Source organism: Takifugu flavidus, chromosome 5 (genome assembly GCF_003711565.1).
Source record: "Takifugu flavidus isolate HTHZ2018 chromosome 5, ASM371156v2, whole genome shotgun sequence".
NCBI lineage: Eukaryota > Metazoa > Chordata > Actinopteri > Tetraodontiformes > Tetraodontidae > Takifugu > Takifugu flavidus.
This window is the reverse complement of record NC_079524.1, coordinates 6,757,946-6,778,422: the sequence shown is the minus strand read 5'-3', so window position 1 is coordinate 6,778,422 and position 20,477 is coordinate 6,757,946. Positions and strand designations below refer to the sequence as shown.

Below are 20,477 nucleotides of genomic sequence, written 5' to 3'. Positions count from 1 at the left end.
ATCTCAGCCTTCATCTCCATGAGTGCTCCTTCTGCCCAGTGGTTCAAGAGCCATATTTGTCTTCCACGCAACTGTTTTGTTGCTGTTGTTGCGATGACGGTGCTGCCTGTGTTCTGATCACAGTTTGGATAAAGACAGGATGAGATGCCACCTGCTGTCAAGTTGTTCCACATCACACTGTCCGCAAAGCTTTAGATGAGTGGATACATGAGTGCATAAAGCATGCCAGCGCCCATTTTCAATACTGATGAGTTCTGTGTTTAAGCTACAGGATTGTCTTCTTAACAATACAGTGAGCATATAGCAAAAAATGCACCCTTCCCCTCTTGCCTCTCAAGGGATGTGTTTGTGTTTATATACCCAATTAGCCCTCTGGCCACAGCATGGCCATGCATTAGGCTGACATTAGCCCCGGGTGTATGTAACGTCTGTGTGTGTGTAAAAGTGTGTGCACCCCTTCCTCATTTGAGGCATCATTTCAGGGGTGTGTGTGCCTTATTAGGCAGGCTGAAGCGGATCTTGACAGGAGTAGCCAACTGTTTTGTCAAAGAGATTGGTAGATTGGCTTCCACACGCCCAGCCGGTGTCCTTTGCATCTTGCCATCAGTAAAACCTACATTGTTGCCCATTAGGCCACTGGACCCCGATTCCTTTTTGCCAAAATGAATTCCCCATCCTTTCTGCCAGTCCCTTGGGTGTCAGCAGAGTGGGGTGGCAGATGGGACAGACACAGAGCTGGCCCCTGAGGACCCCACCACCACCACCTCCTCCCCCACGCACACACACACGTGAATGCACAAGCACACAAGCACATATACTGTAGCAGTGCAGGCACACACTCGGATATGCATGCATGCGCATATGCATCAGCACAAGACACTATATGCACACACATACTGTACACACACTGAGCAGCAGTAGCAACACATAGTTCCCGGCCCCCAGACGCCAACCTCATCTGTCACCATATTGCTTTTGTCCATTTTGAACGAATGTGTTCTGTGAACACAGACTGACATCTATGTCCTGACCTCACAACTGTCCTAGCTGTGTGTAAGGCTCTCTGTGTGTTTAAGGGCGAAAAACAACAAGAGTGTATTAGTATAAGAATTGAATTCAACCCATTAATCAGTGTTCTTGTATATGCATGTCCTGTTTGCGATCATTAAAGCCACCATTAAACTCACTTTATGAATTTTAATGCTGCTGCTTTATTTATTTTAAGGTATTTCCTTAAAACAAGACATTGTCCCAATCTCACATTCCAATTCCTACCAGTGATTCTGAGTATGACAAAAGCTGGCTTTTATTTTGCTGAATAGGGAAAAAAAAAACTTTTGTATTTGCCTCAGACTTCATTTTTATTAATTCCATACATACATGGATAGTTTATAGACTCTTGTTTGCAGAGTAGACTTTTTATGCCAACATGTTTCCATCTCTGTACATATTAATATTGACAATTACCCAGATTAGGAGAGAGAGGGTGCAATTTGGGCCGAAGGCATATATCGGCTGTTTGTGGGCGCGGCAGTGTGAGGTGAGAAGGCCCCGCACTGGTGATTAATTACACCCAAGCTCCGTGACAGTGGTGGGCTCTCTACGGGTGCTGTCTGCAGCCGACACAGAGGGAAACCCAGGCTGGCTAATTGACCTGGCTTCTGTAAGGCCATCCATCACACGTGGCCTGAGTGGCCCCGTAAGAAACACATTATTCCAAGGTAAGTTAACCAACTAGCGCATCGCCATGATTCAATTAGTGGTAGCAAAGACGCTACTGCTGCCGTGTGCCCAGAGCCGGTCAAAAAAAGAACTAAACTTTAATTTTAGTTTAACATATTTTGATACAATTTGAAGTATTTATTCTATACAATTTCTTTCTATAGACTGATATATACTAAACGATTACAGTTATTTTTATTTAATTATTATTATTATTTCAGGCAATTATTTAAACACAACACATTCCGCTAGGGGTCTCGCAATCAAAACATTGTGGTGTGGAATCATGGGAGTTGTTGTTTTCCTCCTGCAATATTTACGTTAGAGGTCGCGCTCTGTACTGTTGTTCTCATGGTCCCTCATCCCCTTGAAATCACACTGCAGGGCATGTAAGGATTAGTTTACGTTTTCCACCTATAAACATGTATCGGTTTATTTAATTTAATTTATTTATTTAAAAAAGCACTTACAGAGAGGGATGGTCGCTTCTATTTAGCCTACTAATTTGCATATTCGACAGAGGCAAATCAGGGAATTCTTCCACTCATGGGAAGAAACACTGAATGTCTAATAGAGAATTGAGAATTTCAACTATGAATTAAGTGTAACAATAATGTACATATATTTGGATTTAAAAATTTAACTGTGAACAATTTGAAATGATAGTTATTAAAAGTGCAACCTTTAATCGAAATCAGTTATAGTATGGCTAACCAGCTTTTCCCAGTTAACACGGTTTTTAATATGAAACCTATAATTAAGAAAAGTTGTAGTCACACACGTTACCTGTTTATGAAGCTACCCCCTAGCGCCACCTACCTGTGTAACAGCGCATTTTGTTTTTACTTTCCCTAAATGCCCTTCTTTAGGTGTGCATCACAATCATTTGCAAATATCTCTCTTTTCTCTAAGAATTAGAGTATGCATCTCTTTTTCATGCACTATTTTCAACCACTTTTATATGTGTCACTGCCCTGTTTACCAGCATGCATAAATATGCAGGAGGATATCTAATCAAATAAATCCATTCATTAGGAGAGGTGCTGGTATTTCTGCTTTTGCATTAATTACATAGTCATTACCATATCAATTAGAGAAATCAGAGATCATGTAATTAAGGTTTAACCAAAAGCACCTGCTGCCTCTGAGCTGCGTTGTGGTTTGTGTGCCTCAGTCTTAATCTAATCTCTGGCCTTTGACAGGACTCTCTCTCATCAATCCTGAGCTGTCAGCTTCCTTTTTGTGTTGTTTTTGTTTATAGGAGTGGTTCGTGACAGTGGTGGGGGTGGCGTTTGGCTAAATGTTGTCATGGTGGTCAGATTGATTGGCAGAGACGCCTGATTAGAAGGGAAGAATGGGAGACAGGTGGAAGGAGGCGTGCCTTACATAAGGAACAGATTGGGGATGAAGTGAGTGCTTGCTGGTGTGACGAGCAGAGTCGCGTTGTGTTTAGTGCCTACTAAAGATGACCAGTGACTTTGCAAGGAGGAAAAAAAAAAAAGCCCTCCCGAATGTTCCCGTTAATCACAAATAAACTTAGTGAAATATTTCAGAAATTTGCTTCAGTGACAGTTTAATGTCAACGAGTCTCAGAAGACTGGAAGTGCACGAGTGCAAAGAGAATTGGGAGTGTTCACACTGGCCACCTGTGAGCAAAAGATGAATGAAGCAGAGCAGGCTGGAATAATTTAATGGAAGGGTTGGAGGAAAGCACATGTAGGAATACACAGAGGAACAGAGACAGAAGGAGAGGAAATGAGGAATGAGAGAAGAGATGAGTGAGAGAAGAGGAATGAGACTGGGGGAGGGGGCAGACGCCACCTTCTCTTCCTCCTCCTCCCTCTCCTATGCACTTCCTCCATTTCCATTCTTACTTTAATGCTCCCACTTTGGCCTTTTTTGCTCCTGTAAGCAAGTGTGCTCACAGCAGCAGTCTGGTCCAGTTATTTAATCTTAAGTAATCTTTAAGACCATCGATCGCTGTCTTCTTCCTTTAGGATACAGTTGATATTTAAAAAGATTAAACGGAATATTTAGCCATGTTAGTTATATTATTCTTTCGGTTACAGTTGATGTAAATAAATGTGATTTAAAAATATATGGATATGTAATAGTAATGGTGATGTAGTCATTCTAATATGCAGTCAATTAAAATAGTGTTTTGCACTTTCCATAAGTGTTTATAGCATAACTAAAAAGCATAAATCTGTCATTATATCTTGACTTTAACTGCTCATGAGTTCACAAATGAAAAATTTGGCTCGAGTGATGTGAGATAGAATCTCCACTGGCTTATAATCAGTCAACAGGACAACATATCCCACAATCCCCTGTTTCTTTACAATATAATAAAACGGCTAAAGTCAGTAGGCTGTGGTGCAGATGAAATCATAGATTGCCTATAAAAAGCAGACTTGTATATCTGACATAAGGTGTGTGTTAAAGAGCCTGAGATCAAATAGGATGGATGGCAGCTGGAAACGCTCCAGCAGCCTCTTGTTACCGCCCCCTGTTGGTGCCGTCTGTTTCTCAGGTACGTTTCAAAGGAGCCCGAAATAGCTGGAGAGATAAATTTAATAGCTTCAATAACCATTGTCCTTTTTTGAATCAACTTCCCCATCACAGCCAGCTGAGCAATGAGATTATCTTTTTCCTCCCACCTATTTACTCTGTTGAGATATTAATCAGGGTATATTGGGATTAATGTGACAAAGGATGACTAGACCACTGTTCACTTACACTTTCCAGCGCTGTCAAGAAAAGCTGTTTTCATTTAATCATTTAATGTTCTTAAGAGATGTTTGGGCAGTATTTTATATCTCATTGCTTTTTGTACATCGTTGTTGTGCGCTTTGATACCGCTAGGTGGCAGACTTAACCTAACTTTAGTTCAGTGGAATAGTTTTTTTAGTCTTGAGAATACATTTATTTAGGAAACGGGATGAAAATAGGTCTGCATTGAGAATGCATCAGCTCAATCACATGCATTGCTATCTGCACTTGCTGTAGCTCAGACATTTCACATAGTTGTAAGTTATTTTTGTAGCTGGACCGCAAACGTCACCACATCTCTCCTTAAAGTCCAATAAGAGAAGCAGTTATCTAACTACTAGAACAACTGGCCAACTCAGCCTTTGAAAAAGCATCACTGTAGCTAACCACTGCTGGCCGGCGCTTTCACCGATCACTGTAAGGAAGAGCAGAAATTTTGAACCTCGCCTGAGGCTGCAACCGGTCCCAGCTGGTGTGACAGAAGCTGCTGAATGCTCTGAACTGCTGTTCACACCAACAAACTGCTTCAGAATCAGTAACACCTGTGGTAAGCAAACATAGCCGTGGAGGACATACATCCCCCAAAACACTCAGCCAAACCCGATGAGCCCTTTAAATGAGGTGGCAGGGTGCCTGAGCCGCGGCACAGTGTGCACACAATGCCTGCCCTTGGTTTGTCACCTGCCATATGGCTTTTCCAATCAGTCCTCTCAACTGGTGCAATGCCAGGAGAGAGATGGCGAAAGAGAGAAATTTCCGGTTGTTTTCTACCTCTTCATGCTCCACTATGGAGGTTAAATCTGAGATATATCTTTATAATAGATACCTGTAAAAGAAACATGGAAGCACAGGAAACCATGTCATTCCTTGGAGCAAGTTTGTATTGGAGCTAATTATAATTCTGTACATTACAAGTTCTATATAAGACCGAGGTCATGTTGTGATCGAAATAGTTTGACTGCAATTATTTAAGCATCAATTAACTGAACAGTGTGCTGACATATCGGCTGCATCGAACAGTGCAGCCCCATGCTGCTGCTCTGAGATCTGCTGCAGTGCAGTATTGAACGGTGCTGTTCCTTACAAAGATGCATCCAGAGGGATGCTGGAATCCATTGTGTAGTCCAGGTTAAGGATCTCTTACACTTGTTATAAAAGCCATTAATTTGACACATGTGTGAACACATTTCAACGGCAGGTTATTTGAATGATCCTTCATATTTAATTGTTTCTCATTCAGGCACTGTTTGCGTCTCAGTGTTGCAGTACCCGTATTGTGCAGTAGGGGGTGCTCCCTAACCTCTATTCCTTCCTGCGCAGTGTTTCTTGCATCTATTGATCCTGCGTGACGAAAGAAAAACCATAATCGGTTTCGCGTGGTTAAAAGGCCAGTATTATGATCCTTTGATCCACTGGAGATGACAAAATGCTCCGCCGTGTTGATCTATTCCAGCACAAACACAAGTGTTTTTATTTTTTATCATTTTCATCTGGTTTGGCTGACCAACATTGGTGATGCAGTGGAGCCTCCACAGATGATCATGGTGTAGAGGAGGATGCAGGCCTGTACAAATCTGTATCTGTAGGCTGTGGATTTCTGCCAGCAGCACACGAGAGACTGAAATATTGAGGGGGATTCAGCATGAGCTGCATAGTAAAACCAACCACGCATGATCTGCGTATCTGCACCTGCCGTTGGTCCTGATGTGTGATTAGGACTAACACAAAGCAGTCAGATATTGACTGTTACAGCTTTCTGATAGTGATAAACAAAGACCTTTAAGAGTGTTTGCTAGAGAGATATTCTCCAGGCCTTTGATGCTGCCTCATCTCTCCTGGATGAGTAGCAGAGGACTAAATTAGAGCAGGAGATGGGAATATTGTCCCAGGAGTTACACCTGCGTTGTGGGTTTTACTTGGTGTAAAACTGATCATTTACTTTTCACAGAAACTGTATATTATGAATCCAAAGTATCAGGCCAGTTTGTTCTCATTGCAAGTGTATCCTGGTCTTCTGTTTGTAAAATAACCATAAAACTACCGATGGAGTAGGCTCATCCGTCATTAAAGTATATACCTTACCTATGCTTTTCACCCAAACACTATTTCATTACTGTTCTCATTATTGGGTAGTTTGAAGGCAATGCTGTGGCCTGTTGTTTGTCCCTCCAGTGGTGTTGGTGGTGCCTAGAGAAGAGAAAAGGCACATTATAGACTGATGATTTAATAATGGCCCAGTGTAAGCTGGTGTGGAAACTCCACAGCACCCCTCTTAAATTAAATAATTAAAGAATTGGGATTTAAATCCATAACTTCGCTATCAGCGGACTAAATAATGTGCTGCCATCATAAGGACAAGTAAGTGATGCTGGACTAAAGCTCCGGCTGTTTTCTGATGAGATGAGTAGATGTTTGCCACTTTTCTGTATCTGACAGCTACAGACACTCGGCATTAGTACAACACATTAGCACCCCAGATGCTTTTTGTGTTGAAGATTTGTGCAGACAAATGAAAGTAAAGTGAAAATGGAGATGAACAAATAAAGTCTGTCATATATTGTAGTATTCCAGTTTTCTAAATTCTGCTTTTATAAATCTACAGTGTGGACATCAGAACAATCCCTCAAAGCAATCTTTGAGGGATGTAACATCAAGCCACTAAGCCAGAACATGCAATATAAAGCGCCTTTCTGAATTTAACACCAGGTTAAGACTTGTTCCTGGTTGGTGCAGCATGACTGGTGTGCTGTATATTCCAGGTCTACAGATGAATAGGTCGTCCCTCTATGTCATGGTCTGCAGTGGAGCGGCTAATGTGCTAGCTGGTGCTGGCCCAGTACGCTCGAGTCAAACTGTGTGTTTCTGTTCTCCCGGGTCCACACAACCTGTGCCCTTGTGTCCCAGGCTAAGACCTCTTGCAGTCACATGACCGCTATGACATCAGGATAGTGGATTCCGATGATACATTTAATTTAATGCCAAAAAAAGACAATCAACAGAGTTGTTGTTGTTGATTTAATTTTATGAATGCTTATTACTTGTGTTGCTTTTGTCAAAGACGTGAAATTGATGACACTGCTGTCTGTGAAAACATGAACCGGTGTTATTTGAGACATGTACTATGTTGTTGGTGCTTGCAAATGGCTTTCATTAGTCTCTGGAGCTTTAAGCATTTTTAACCACAAATGGAGTTTCCAGTTTTACTACGTTTGTTGTAACATTAAAGTTTTTGTACATTTTAAGAGGTGGTCATGTTCATTTCTGAGCTGTTGGTATTGTGAGAGTAAATTCATTAAACTGTAGAAAAATGGAAGATAGTGAAGGAAGAGCAGAGAGGGCAGAGAGGTTAAACCTGGTCTTCAGCCTCTGGAGATACGCGTTCAGCACTACAGGTGCACCTCTGTGTGACCCAGAGGAGCTCCACTGTTCCGAATTAAAATGGTAGATTTATGACTGCTTTCAGGACAACAAACTGTTTGTCCCCTTTAATCCAAAACTGTTTCTTTAATACTGGATACATCAAGATAAAATTGTTTTCTTTTTTTTCTTTTTTTTTACTCAAATCTAAATTATTTTTCTCCTTCAACCTTCGGAGAGATGGCGTGTTGTCAAGGTCCACGCTCAGATCATCCAGATACTATAAATGGTCCCAATGGCAGCGTTCATTTTCACTACAGGGTCGTTCCTCCTTTTGCTCGGCACACGCAGCACAAGACCGAACTGGCCAAGCCAAATAAAACCCCTCCATGTTACCAACACACTCGCTCCTGCTGGGGATTCATTTCGACTCACGGCCCCGGAGTTCAATACTGGGATGAATCTCTTGCCACCGAGCTGTCATGCTGTCATTATTTGTGTGTGTTTGTGTCAAAGAGGGGCCACGTGAGCCCGTGATTTGTTTATTAGCGGCACAGACAGAAGCCACAATGACCAGTCCGGATTATTAGCATGCTGCAGTGTGGAGAGTTGCTGTCAGAGCAGGAGAAGCTTTTGGCAAGACATCAGAGATGAACACATTAGTGGAGGGCTTTCAGACATAAAGCAATAGCGGTGACATGTATTTATAGTCACTTGAACTGATGAGGACTATTTCAGTTTGGCAGGATTTAAAAAAAAAAAAATATTCCATTGGATGCTAATTATTACCTTCATTTCTTTGAATAAATTTGTGCTTGATATTATCAATTATTAAACTGACAGGCTGTAGATAAATGCCTCCACCTGTCCAGTAAGTAGGATACTAATATTGATTGATAGACGCAGTTGTCCCTCCTACGACACGCATGTGTACTGAAACACGTGCTTAGGCTTCTCCGTTGGTGCCTGATGTATAGTGAGCGGTGCAAAGAGAGATGTTAAAGGATATTTTCTGCCTGCGTCAGCAGCATTGCGGGGTGGAGGAGGAGAAAGAGGGGATGGGAGAGGGGGGCGAGAGGGAGAGCAATGCCGGTAAACAGGTGCCTGCTCCATCAGCACCTACATATAGGAACCTTTCCCTTCTCCCTCATGTAATGGGCAAAGATATCATTTATGTTATCACCCATGATGGACGATCGGGACATGATATTAAGAACCTTTTCATGGCTCTCAGTGGTCCTCTAGTGTGCACACTGCACCAGTCCTCTGTACACGTGAATCAATCCTTTTTGCTGCAGAATCTTAGCAGAGTGACGGTCAGATTTCCCCCATGCATGTTTGCATATATTAATCGCTCTGTTATTCTGGCGTGTCACTATGGCGCTGTGGTCCTCTGCGTAGCTGAGCAGTCGTCCCCAGAAATGAAATACAGGAAAATGAAACAAAATCAATGCAATATGAGGAAGGTAAGCTGACTTTGTTTCAAAACAGCCCAGGCTATTCCCCAACGGACTGTCGGGTTATCTTTAATCTGCACTGATCGGGGTTTGAAAGAATTTCATAGGATGTTTAAGAGGAAAAGCCCATAAATTCACCATTATTTACCTTTTATCTTCACCACAGTGCGGAAGGCTGCATAAAAAATGAGCACTGGAAGTGAATGTGTGCGACTGAGAGAGGGAGCATGTGCTGCGACTGAAGGGAGAGGGAGGGAGAGAGAGCGAGAGCGCTGCGCCGCAGTAGCATCCCACAGCAGGCAGCCGAGGACTGTGTGTGACTGCTCTGCTAAACAGGAGGAGGAGGAGGAGGATCGCTCGCAGAGGAACGCACAGCAGCAGCGGCAGTGCTAGTGTCGGCTGGCACCAGGTAGGAGTCCCAGCACCGTCACCCCGCACACCACCGCAGGACCTGGACACGTCAGCGCGGCTCAGAGCGTGACCGGCGGCACCATGGCACAAGCAGCCAAGCAGCTCCGCAAGAACAAGGATTTAGAAGCCCAGGCAGAGCAGGAGCGCAAAGAGAAGGAGGAGGAGAAAGTCAAAAAGAGGAGTCGCTCCCGGGATAAAAAGCGCAAGGTACTGGGACCAGGTGGGGTGGTCGAGGGAAGGGTTCTCTGTCATGCTAAGCTGCTCAGGGGTGATGAGACACACATGGAAACTCGGTCACCAGCGTGTTTCCACTGTGTGCGTGCGGAGCACCCCTGGAACCACATGTATGTCCTGCGCATACAAACACGGGGAAACGGTAACACACTGCATGCTCTCCTCCTCTCGACTGTCCTGTCTTCCAGGGAAGACAGCACGGTGCCTCTCACTGTCTCTCTCTCTTCACATCCCTCTCTCCTCCTTTGCCTTCGCACTGCAGTATGGTCTTTTCACAACAGAATTTCCTCATTCATGGAGACAGCTTGTCAGTTTCTACAACGCCCCCCCCCCCCAATAACAACACGGCTTTTTCTCCGTTTGGTGCTACAATGACCGCAGAGCTGAACCCGCAGCCTCCTGTCTGACTGGGAAGTCCCAGGCAGAGCTTGCAAATGATCCGCCGCAGCTCCGCCGCTGGAGGACTGCAGGGATGTCTCATCCACTCTGGTTCCATTCTGATTTCTCTCCCGACCCTTTAATGAAAATGAGTCATCCGCAGATTGTGCTGCTGCGGATCGGAGGTAAATTGGTCATGAGCGAACGAGTGAGAGTCCAGCTGCCCCGTGATCCTGCACTGTGCCAGGCTGGCTGTAAACCAATCTGATGCTGATGCAGTAGAGACAGTGTTATGGACAGGAACCCAGTACAGCTCCCATTTTTCCACAGAGGTGAGCCAGAGCTGAGAAGGGTTGTTCATCGTGTTTGATTGCACAGTGCAGGAAGGCCAAATCTAGTTGAGTAAAGAGATGGAGAGGATGGCAGAGAGTCTGCAGCCACGGTCCAATAGGGTTTTTTTTTCTTCCGTGCAATCCCTCCGAGAGAGACTTTGTGCTCAATATGGTAAAAAGGTGTGCAGAGGAAAGACTGCAGCTCCTACAGTATGAGAGGAGTAATGCAGCCCAACTTTGACTGAAAGTATGTGGTTTCCGAGGATCCCATATCGCTTACGTAACCATGCAGCTTAAGTCTTCTAAATAAGCTTCCTGACTCTTCCATCTCCCCCTCCCTACCTCTCCTTTTTTTAACCAGTGGCTCACAGCCATTCCTGGTTTCTGGAGCAGATGCTAATGCTGGGGAATTCTCTCTTTTTATCCTTCTTACTCTCCAGTGCCCTCTTTGTCTCCTCTCCGGTGCCTGCAGCTCTGCAGTCAAGTTCTACAGTCATTCATAAGTTACCTGATTGTGCTTCTCTACATTGCAATCATCTCGGCTCTTTTCTTGGTCTTCCACGCAGCACCAGTTTTATGGTAGCTTTTTCCATCAGCTGTCTTTAAGAATTGCTCTGCACCCTTGGGACCCCCCTCCCCATCACTGTAGACAAGGTCAGCTCTTTGTGTCACAGTAGATCTTTTATTCAGCAAACCTGATTTTTTATTTTTTTTGCTCAAACGTGAAAACACTGACTCACCATTTATATTTTCAGAAGCAAACCAAGCTTCAGATGTGTTCCTGGTCACAGAACGGCTCAGCTGAGTAGTGAGGAATGAATCACAGCTGCAATTGCTGACATTTCACTGCTGTTTTCATCCATTGCTGATCTTTTATTTATGATAGCAGGAGCAGGTATTGTTAGTATAGCCATGCACACTTCTGACTGTACACAACTGACTGACTTTCATTTCCAGGCTGACTCAAGGAGGACCTGACTTGATTCGGTAGGTCACAGGTCAGCTAACCAATGACCTGATTACTACATACACTTGGACTCAAGGATGAAATGATTGATCACCTTGTTGAGTCATCTTTGTCTTTTACTACTGGTTTGGGTCATTCAGCCTCCAGGCAGCAAAAAACCCACCTTTTTCCTATTGAAACATGTGAGTTTGACATGATTTGAAGTCCCTGGTTTCATCCTGCCATCTCCTTTAATCCAGGCGTGGGGGGGCCTTTTTGCTGTTTGTTAGCTCACAGAAAGTAAATTCCCAGTTGAAATGCTCTGGGGGCCTTGGTGGTTTGCATGTTCTCCCTGGGTCTGTGTGGATTCTCTCCGGGTACTCCGGCTTCCCCCCCACAGTCCAAAAACATGCGTTTGGGGGATTAGAAGGAGGATAGATGTCCTTTAATCCTTTCTACTTCTGAACAGGCTGTTGGTTCCAGTCCTGAACAGTTTTGGTCCTCTGGTTGCCTCTGACTATTGTTGGGAAATGCAATGTAGGCAATTTGTCGGGTTAATGTACGACTCTAAGTGCCTTCATATAGTAGCTGTAACCAGACGTTGCAGCTGTCTTGAAATTGCTTTTATTGCCAGGTCTGCCTTTTTGTCTTTTTGTTGTCAATAGCTTTTTATGTTTATGCATGCCGTAATATGGACAGTATAAACATATTTGGTAATATAGTAAAAACATTTCCAAGGATAAATCCAATTCCCTGTCAATGAGCAAATGTTACCAAGACTCAGAAGATGCGTTCTAGAAGTTAACAATAAAGCATCTCAAACTAACTCTTGCTTATATAAGTAAATGCCATTTTTATGTTCTTTGAATTTTCTTGTGGCAAACAATACATGGCTTATCCAAAATGAAACTTTGTACAGTTTAATGCTGTGGAGCTGCAGCTATCAATGCATTAATCATGTCTGCTTTTCTGGAAAAAACTAATAAAAGAAACACCAATAATCCAATGTCCTAAAAAAAAGTTAATAAACAGTTAACATTTTATGGCCTTTATGTTTTGGGTAGATGTGTTGGAAATATGGAAACGGCCAGCAAGTTGTCATTCTTGCACATGTCAGAGTGTCACCTTTCTTTTACACCATGTTTGTCTATAATCAACACAATAAATTACGTGACCAAATCATTTGCAGTTCTGTATTCAAGATCCTCAATACGAGATAGTCGTGGCGAGTTGCTGCTGGTTATTATAAACTGTTAAGACTCTGCAACGATATGGTGAAAGAGTTATCTCTCATCTGTATTCAAAGCACACTGTAGCTGCAGTGAATTATTCTTTACTGTGGCTAAAATGTGAGCCAAACTGTTGCAGTGCTGCCTGTTCCCCATGTTTCTGTGTGTGCTCAGGTTTGGTGCAGTGGATTAGGGGTGCTGCAGCAGTGACTAAGCCCATCACAGACAATCCCAGTACCTTTGAGTTGATCGGCCTGTCTGTCAGCACCGGCTCAGGCCACCACGAGGAATTCAATCATGTACAGTCGCATCATTCGGATGTCGTCATTTCACTGCGACTCGTGATTGTTTTTCTCATCAACTGCTGTCTTCATCTTTAAAGTTTTTTGATGTATTTTACAGAGTATGGATGGTTTTAGATTTATTCATTCAAGCGTCTGTGTGTGGAAAAGCTCTACCTGAGAGCAGAGCGATGACGCGCACGATGACGAGTGTGTATTTTGGGAAAAGCGTCTGGGCTGTGGCTCAGGTGGACCAGCACAGCCCTCAAACACATGACTCAGCAGACATGGTCGAGGCATTCAGTCATGCTGATGGAGCCTTGGAATGAGCCTCAATCAGCCCAGCTCCCGCCTCTACAGTAAATGCTGCTGGTGCAGGTTGGCAGGGAGCTGCATCCTACTTTCCTTTTTAATTAAAGGGGGGAAGAAGGCTCGTGTGATGCCAGATCACCAACCCCCACTTCTTTTCCTCCTCCACTTCCTTTTATTGGGTCTTTGTGAGCTGTTAGTATCACCACACCCAGCTGATTTTTAGCTCAGAGATGAGACAAATCCTTTGCTGAAAAGGTGCTGTCTGATCTTTGTGAAAGAATCGAACCGAAGACGACAAAAATAACATCAAGCGTGCAGCGGCGGCTCCCTCTCTGCTTGGGTTCGGCTTCCCTGACTCTCCGAATCCTCGGGATGTTTTTAAACTGTGGAACGGCGATGAGGATTTTGGATCCTGACTGCGGCGATTCATTCTTTGGGTTGGAGCCCGATGCGACGTGCACCTGCGCCCCTTCACTGCATGCCGTTACCTCTGTATTAACAGAAGCAGCCTGCTATTACATGACTGCAGTCCTTCGGGAAGACCAGCCAGATTTTATATTAACAGCATCTGTTTGTGTTTGTCCTCCCCCCTGAAAGCTTAAATCTCTCAGATAGCATGTAGGGGATGTGTCATATTGTGAGGGGCTTCCTTGCGTTCCCACCCTGTCGCCGCCCTCCGTTCATCTTTCCCTCTATTGCTCTCCTCGCCCGAGTGCGCCACCGTCTCCTCCCAATTGTTGTCTAATGGTGCAGCTGTTACGTAACACCCTGGAACACGGATTGAGAGATCAGGGTTATTGCGATGGCTCCCCGTCACGTCTAAATCAAAAGAAGAGGCAAAAAAACCCAAAGTGCTGCACCAGAGAATTTTATTTGCCACGGCTGAATGGATGATTGTCAGAAACACAAGTTTGGGTGCCTGTTACAAAGGCTCTTTCCTCTAAGCCTGATCCGCGTGAGCATTGCAGGTGGTCTCCGTCCTGCCTCCATATCCTCGTCCTCTGCAGCATCTCATGCACTGATAGCTACAGTAGCTGTTTGCCTCTGCAGTGGGCAACCTACCACTTATAGTATTGATTGGCTATTTTTCAACATTTACAGAGAGGATTTACAGTATGTATCCTACGTGCCTTGCTCTGTACCAGTGGACATGCAGTTCATGCAGTAGGTGGCAGGCGAAATTTGCTGCATTTTTAGGGTGTTTTTTTTTGTTTGTTTGTTTGTATGTGTGTGGCTACATCTTATTCCCATTCAAAAATGGGATAGATTTTCGGTGCCACTGTTAAAAATTCTCACTATGGAGAATGCAAATGTAAATTTCTAATTGTGAGTTATGCACACTTCCACACCATTAACAGAGTTTGCATTGAAGTATCTATGGACCATTTGGGCTCCGGGACTTTTAGGTGTTACTGGGCTGTAGCCTTTTATCTGTTAAACAACCTCTAAATAGAATAGTAAAAACTAACCCACATACCTGACATGGTTGAAGGAGCAGGGATTTTACTGCCAAAACCTCAGTTGGAAACACGTTACTTTATTATTTTGGGGAGAAATGGAATCTCCAGGAGAACAGCAAGGAAATGCCCTATGTTCACTGTATAAAAACTGGAACTGTTCTTTGCAGCTGTTTATCGGCAATAAAGATAAGCAATATCGTACTGCCTTCACCGTACTAGTAAAAAATAGTTGTGCATGTTTTGCAGTTGTGTGTATTTTTGTGTTTGAAGTGGGTAGCTGCTGTGGATCTGCAGTCTCTGCCTGTGTGGGAAGAAAGTGAATACGAGTGTTCAGAGGAAAAGATGTGGCCCAGAGGTAGAGCTGGGCCCTCATGAGGCCTGTGGCCTTGTTTGGCTCTTTAGAGCATCACTCTTCTGACAGCTGATGACACATCTTCCATTTCTTAAGTCATCTAATCCTTGTGTCAAATGTCATCAGTCTGTCATAGAACCCTGCGCCTGCGATTAGAAGCTTAGTCATTTGTAAAGCCCCCTCATCTGAGCCTGCTGGTGGGAGAGGTGGCGTCATGTTGACATGATCCTCCTCACCTCTAACACAACCTGTGTTCATTTGATGGAGGTGTGTAATACCCAGAGCACATAACGATTCAGGACCTCATTTATTCATCTACATGTTGATACAAGTTTGGGCTTGTGTTGTTGCTATGACTGCAGTGTTTATTGTTCTCCTGTTTGTGACATTGACAGCAACAGAGAGCCTGTTGACTTGACCATAAATATCTGGCCATTATCTGACTTCTGGAGCTATCAGATTATTCAAGTGATCGTGTAAACAGCAAGTCCAGGAAGAGCCTCTTAAAGTGAAGAGGAGACAAATATTTAGCTTCTACATTAGGACCACTGACGACAGGACCGCCAATTCAGGTAAATGTGTGAATATAGTGTATTGCTACTACAAGTTAGTATTCACATCTCACCTTTGACCTTGGATCAAAATAAATCCATACCCACCCACTCACTGTCCGTAAACTTTTGATAACTGCATCTTCCCTGGGAGATGGAGTTTCCCACTTGCCATATAATACATGTAACACGATCAGATATCCATTTTTATCATTTCCTGTTTTCAAGGTCACATATGACCTCTAGAATCTTGAGAATCTCTAGAACACACATACACACAAAGGAAGAAGGACCATAAAAATGAATCTCCATGGTGATATGATTAAAATGTTTTAGAACCACATAATGAGTAAATCATATCCGACATGATTACGGGTGCCTGGATTTTCCTTCCAGCATGAGGATGTACTGCCACAGGTGGGACGGCTCTGGCAGTGATGTCGCCTCCTTCCATGATGAGTGGCGCGCACCATTGTTCCTAAACGGTTCGTGTTCGTACGTTTTGTGACTGCAAACCTGACGTCAGGCTTGCTCGCGTGCCTGTGTGTGAGCTCACGCCTTCATTTAGCATCGAGGCACGTGAGTTGTCATGTGGCACAGGATTTACTAGCTGAGAGGATAGCGGTGTCACCCAGCCTCTAATTGGCTGACCCCAGAGATTTTTCTTGCACAGATTCAGAGGCAGGTTCCCGCCCCCTCCCCTTCCTCCCCCCCCGCCCTACAGTGCATTCCTCCATCCCGCCCATAATCAATCCTCCTGCTACGGAATACAACTCCTCGCCTCTCTCTCTCTCCCTCTCTCACTGCCGCAGTTCCTCACTGCAACACTGTTGGATCAAACCTTTTATTCTCAACCTCTCAGTCTTCCCTTGTTTGCAAACATCGTAGAGTCTCATTTACTGAGAGGGAGCGAGGAGGGGAGATTATATAGTGAGCAGCAAAGATAAGCAGGCGTATCAGTGGTTTTCAGTGTTGCAGCAGGCTAATATTTTAGGCTGGCAGGGAAATAAAAACATGCGCCGTGTAGGTAGATAGAGGATAATCGACTTAACTCCACATTTAACACCCTAAACAGACATTTACTGTTTGCTTTCTGCCGCATTTTCCCTGACTGGGAGGAAGGGGCCGGTCCATGGGGACTGAATTGGTTTCCGTCCAGGAAGGAGAATCTGAGTGCAGGCAGCAGAGTTACAAGGTCAAGCGCACCTCGATCACATGTTAGCCCACATGCATGCAGACCTTCTCTGTCAGGCAGCTCTTACTCAGCACAGGCAGGTTCTCTGAGAAAGTTAGATGTTGCCATCTAGTGTTTACAGAGAAGACTCTCTGTATCATCACTGACATCATCTCTTTGTTTTTCTCTAATTTCCCCCCCTTTAGGATTAGTTATGATGCCCCTTTCTGTCCTCCCATTAGAGAGGGAAACACTATCCGTCACATGACCAGTCGCTCTTACTCGCATCCATATTTCATTTCCTGCACACATACGTGCTGCACTGAAAATCCATTTTAACCACATGGTTCATGGTCATGTCAGCATAACGCCCTGTTTTTCTCCTCCTTTTCCAGCAACATTTTGCAATGGAGGCACGGTGACACGTTACAAATGTCATTTTCTTCGCTAAATTATTGATTCAATCAAAGGTAGATCCCCGCTTCCAGATGAACATCTACATTTGCAATGCCCACATCCATTTTCTCTGCTTTTTCCAGTCTGCTCACATAGAAGCCTTTCTTCACCACTTGGCGGAGTTCCGTTGCCACGCTTCTTTTCTCCCATTTGCCCTGTCGTAGAGTGAAGATTCTAAGTGAAGAAGAAAATATAGCAGAGCTGGAGGCAGTGGAGGACAGTTAGTTTGCCAGTAATGGAGAAAATATTTGTTAGAGCATACAGCACCGGACTCGGGCCTCAGCATCCCTTTAGGGCACAGGCCTTTAATTGCCTCTCTCTCCCTCGTCCTCTCCTATTGCAGCTCTGCCCTGTGCGTTCTCTACCTGTTTTTATGTTGGTTGGTTTGGGTTTATGTTCCATGAAATTTCAAAATTTATTACAGATATTTTAATCCTACAACAATGTGGGCTTGGAAAGAAACCTCTTCTGGCATTAAGAGGGTTGTTTTTGTTGTTAAATAAATGTTTTTGCCATTCTGTCTTGTATTTTGATGTCACAATGTATCACCTACAGCAATGGTTTCCATTGTGATTTTAGAATGTGATCATACAGTATAAACACTGCTCACAGGACACATGAAGGGGTGGGTTGATCTCAGCTCCCTCTGCTGGTCAGAGTTATATCTGAACTCTGCAACATTACTGCAACGTTCAGCCGTACAAACCTGTCAGCAACAGTCAGAAAAGGTGTGACGGACCTGGTAGCGAGTGTGTGTTGATCTCACACACTTCCCACCTCTCTCTCACACATCCACGCATACAAAACCTCACAGCAGTTGTTCCGTAACAGCGTTCGGCAACACTGATGCGCACAATCATCAATTATTCATTAGGCATTTCTGCTCTTGGTTCAGCCATTGACAGAGGCGTGAGATGTAAGGATGAAGTAGTGAAATAATTATTTTTATAAAAAATGCTCGGATATGCTGTGGGAATGATAAAAGCTAATGATTATCGCTCCGCAGTTCCTCCTAAAGCACCTCTTCCTCTGCAGTTAAACACATACAGGCGTAACATATGATCAAGACCCTCTGATTTATTTTTCATTTGGGGAACATTTATCTCGCTGCCAGTAAAGGATCGGCGTCTCTCTGTGCATGCCTCATAAACCCCAAACATTGCTCAATCCTCTCTCTGTAAATAACTGGAGATTGTTCCTTTAACCCTTTAACGGCACAATCGTTTGGCAGAGGCTTGACCTGTCCTCTGACTTTATTGCTAGGCAACAGCAAACATTCCGGTGAACAATCGGGAACTCCCACTGGACTCCCCGTCTGGTTAAAACCTGAGCACATGGTCTCAACGGTGACTTTCTCTGTGAATAGTGATGATGACGGAGGAAGAGCAGCCTTGGATATCGTCATTACCATGTCCTGCCATTACATGAAGTGTCCCTGCAGGTGTTCTGTCCACATGAGACAACATGAACTGTGGTTGATTGTTTGCTCTGACATCCATCATCATGGTCTGAATCGGTCCGGGCTGAACTGCCCTCTGACTGAAGCGCCAGTTTTTGAGTATCAGTGAAAACAAAGAACATCTAATCAAAGCAGAAATTGAAAACCGTGTATGAAATACTGCCACACACTCTGTATTCTTGGTAAATATGGAAAATATTACTGCCATGCTAGCGGTTAACGGATATCTCGCTGAAATTGCAGTGGAACGGTGATCTTTCGTGAACTCTAGAGCTGAGATGGACGAGTCCTGGTCCGTCTTAGTCACGCTATCTGAAAGCATATTTTGCAACGTTATCAAAAAGCCACAACGGCAGGAAAGAAGAAGTCCAGAAGCTGCTGGGAGCGAAAGACAAATGATGCTGCATGGTTTCAACAGCAGCAGATCGCAGCAGTTGTGGTAAAATGTGAATATGATCACAGGCCCATTTCACATATTTGTGTTCTGTCAGAACCTGCCACAAGATCCAGCAGGTGAGAACTGATGACTCGCCGCTCATTCTTGCTGACGGCGGCGTTTCTGTCCCTGACTGCAGTGCAGCTTCAGTGGACTGAAATCAGACCAGTGCGAGGTAGAATTCCCTTCAGAACAGAACCTTAAAAAGTCGTTTCAGTTTTTAAATATGACAGAGGTCTACATGTGCAAACAGGCCCACGAGTCTGGGTGGCTCCTGGACCAGGGATTGTCTTTCAGCATATCCCACCAGACCCTCTGCAGAGCTCATGAATATGGACACTGAGGCTGATTGATGGTGCAGTAGGGTTGTGCTGAGGAGCAGACAGGCCGAGCGAGGAGGAGGTTTAGACTTATTTTATAGATCAATGCAGCCTCAGAGGATACATGGGTGCAGAACAGAACCAGGACCAGGGGGACACAAATATATGCTGAGTGCTTGTGAATCTGTGTGCCTGCCTGAACGAACATCTGTAATCGGTGTCTGCCGAGGCCGTTTTTTAGCGCAGGACCTAAAACACCGAACGCGGCGATGTGCGTGCTGACTGTTGGAGTGGAGACGCTGATCGGTGCAGGCAGGTCTGGTGCTGTGTGGTCCACAGCACTGCAGGGTCATGAATGATTTAACAGCAGGAGAGGTGAGCTCTGTCCTCCAGATACATGCAGACGGAAAATGATTCACTTCCATCCAGGGACGCACCGTTAAGTCCACGCTCTGAACTATAATAAATAATTTTAATAATGATAATCTCCGTTCAGATGCAACCCTGTGGATACTGCTCTCTCTTTGTAATACATCAGGAACTGATTGATACATATGAATATTATATTTCAGGACAGCACTTAGACTCATCACATCCAGAGTTTAACTATTGCTGTCAGTGAAAGGTTATTGGAACTTTAAATATAAACATGGATGGAATCTGAGGTGTCGCTATCAATGAACTTTACCTTTTATTTGAATTTGTGTTGTAAAAGCCACAATGTGCAGTGTGTGAAGGGAGAGGAGTTAGGCCGACGCTCCAATATGTCTCTCAGACAGCAAGGACATGGACACACGAAGGACACGTTCATCAGAGCTGGAAAGAATCCATGAGAAGA

General features: G+C 44.2%; 1 protein-coding gene across 1 annotated transcript in view; it reads left to right on the top strand.

Moving 5' to 3' along the window:
• The first annotated feature begins 9,640 nt into the window (after positions 1–9,640).
• Positions 9,641–20,477, top strand: part of ank1a (ankyrin 1, erythrocytic a) — a 55,859-nt gene continuing 45,022 nt past the window's right edge. The window contains exon 1 of the mRNA XM_057032681.1: positions 9,641–9,926. Coding sequence (XP_056888661.1) covers positions 9,801–9,926 — 126 coding nt within the window. The 5' untranslated portion in view covers positions 9,641–9,800. The remainder of the gene's footprint in view (positions 9,927–20,477) is intronic.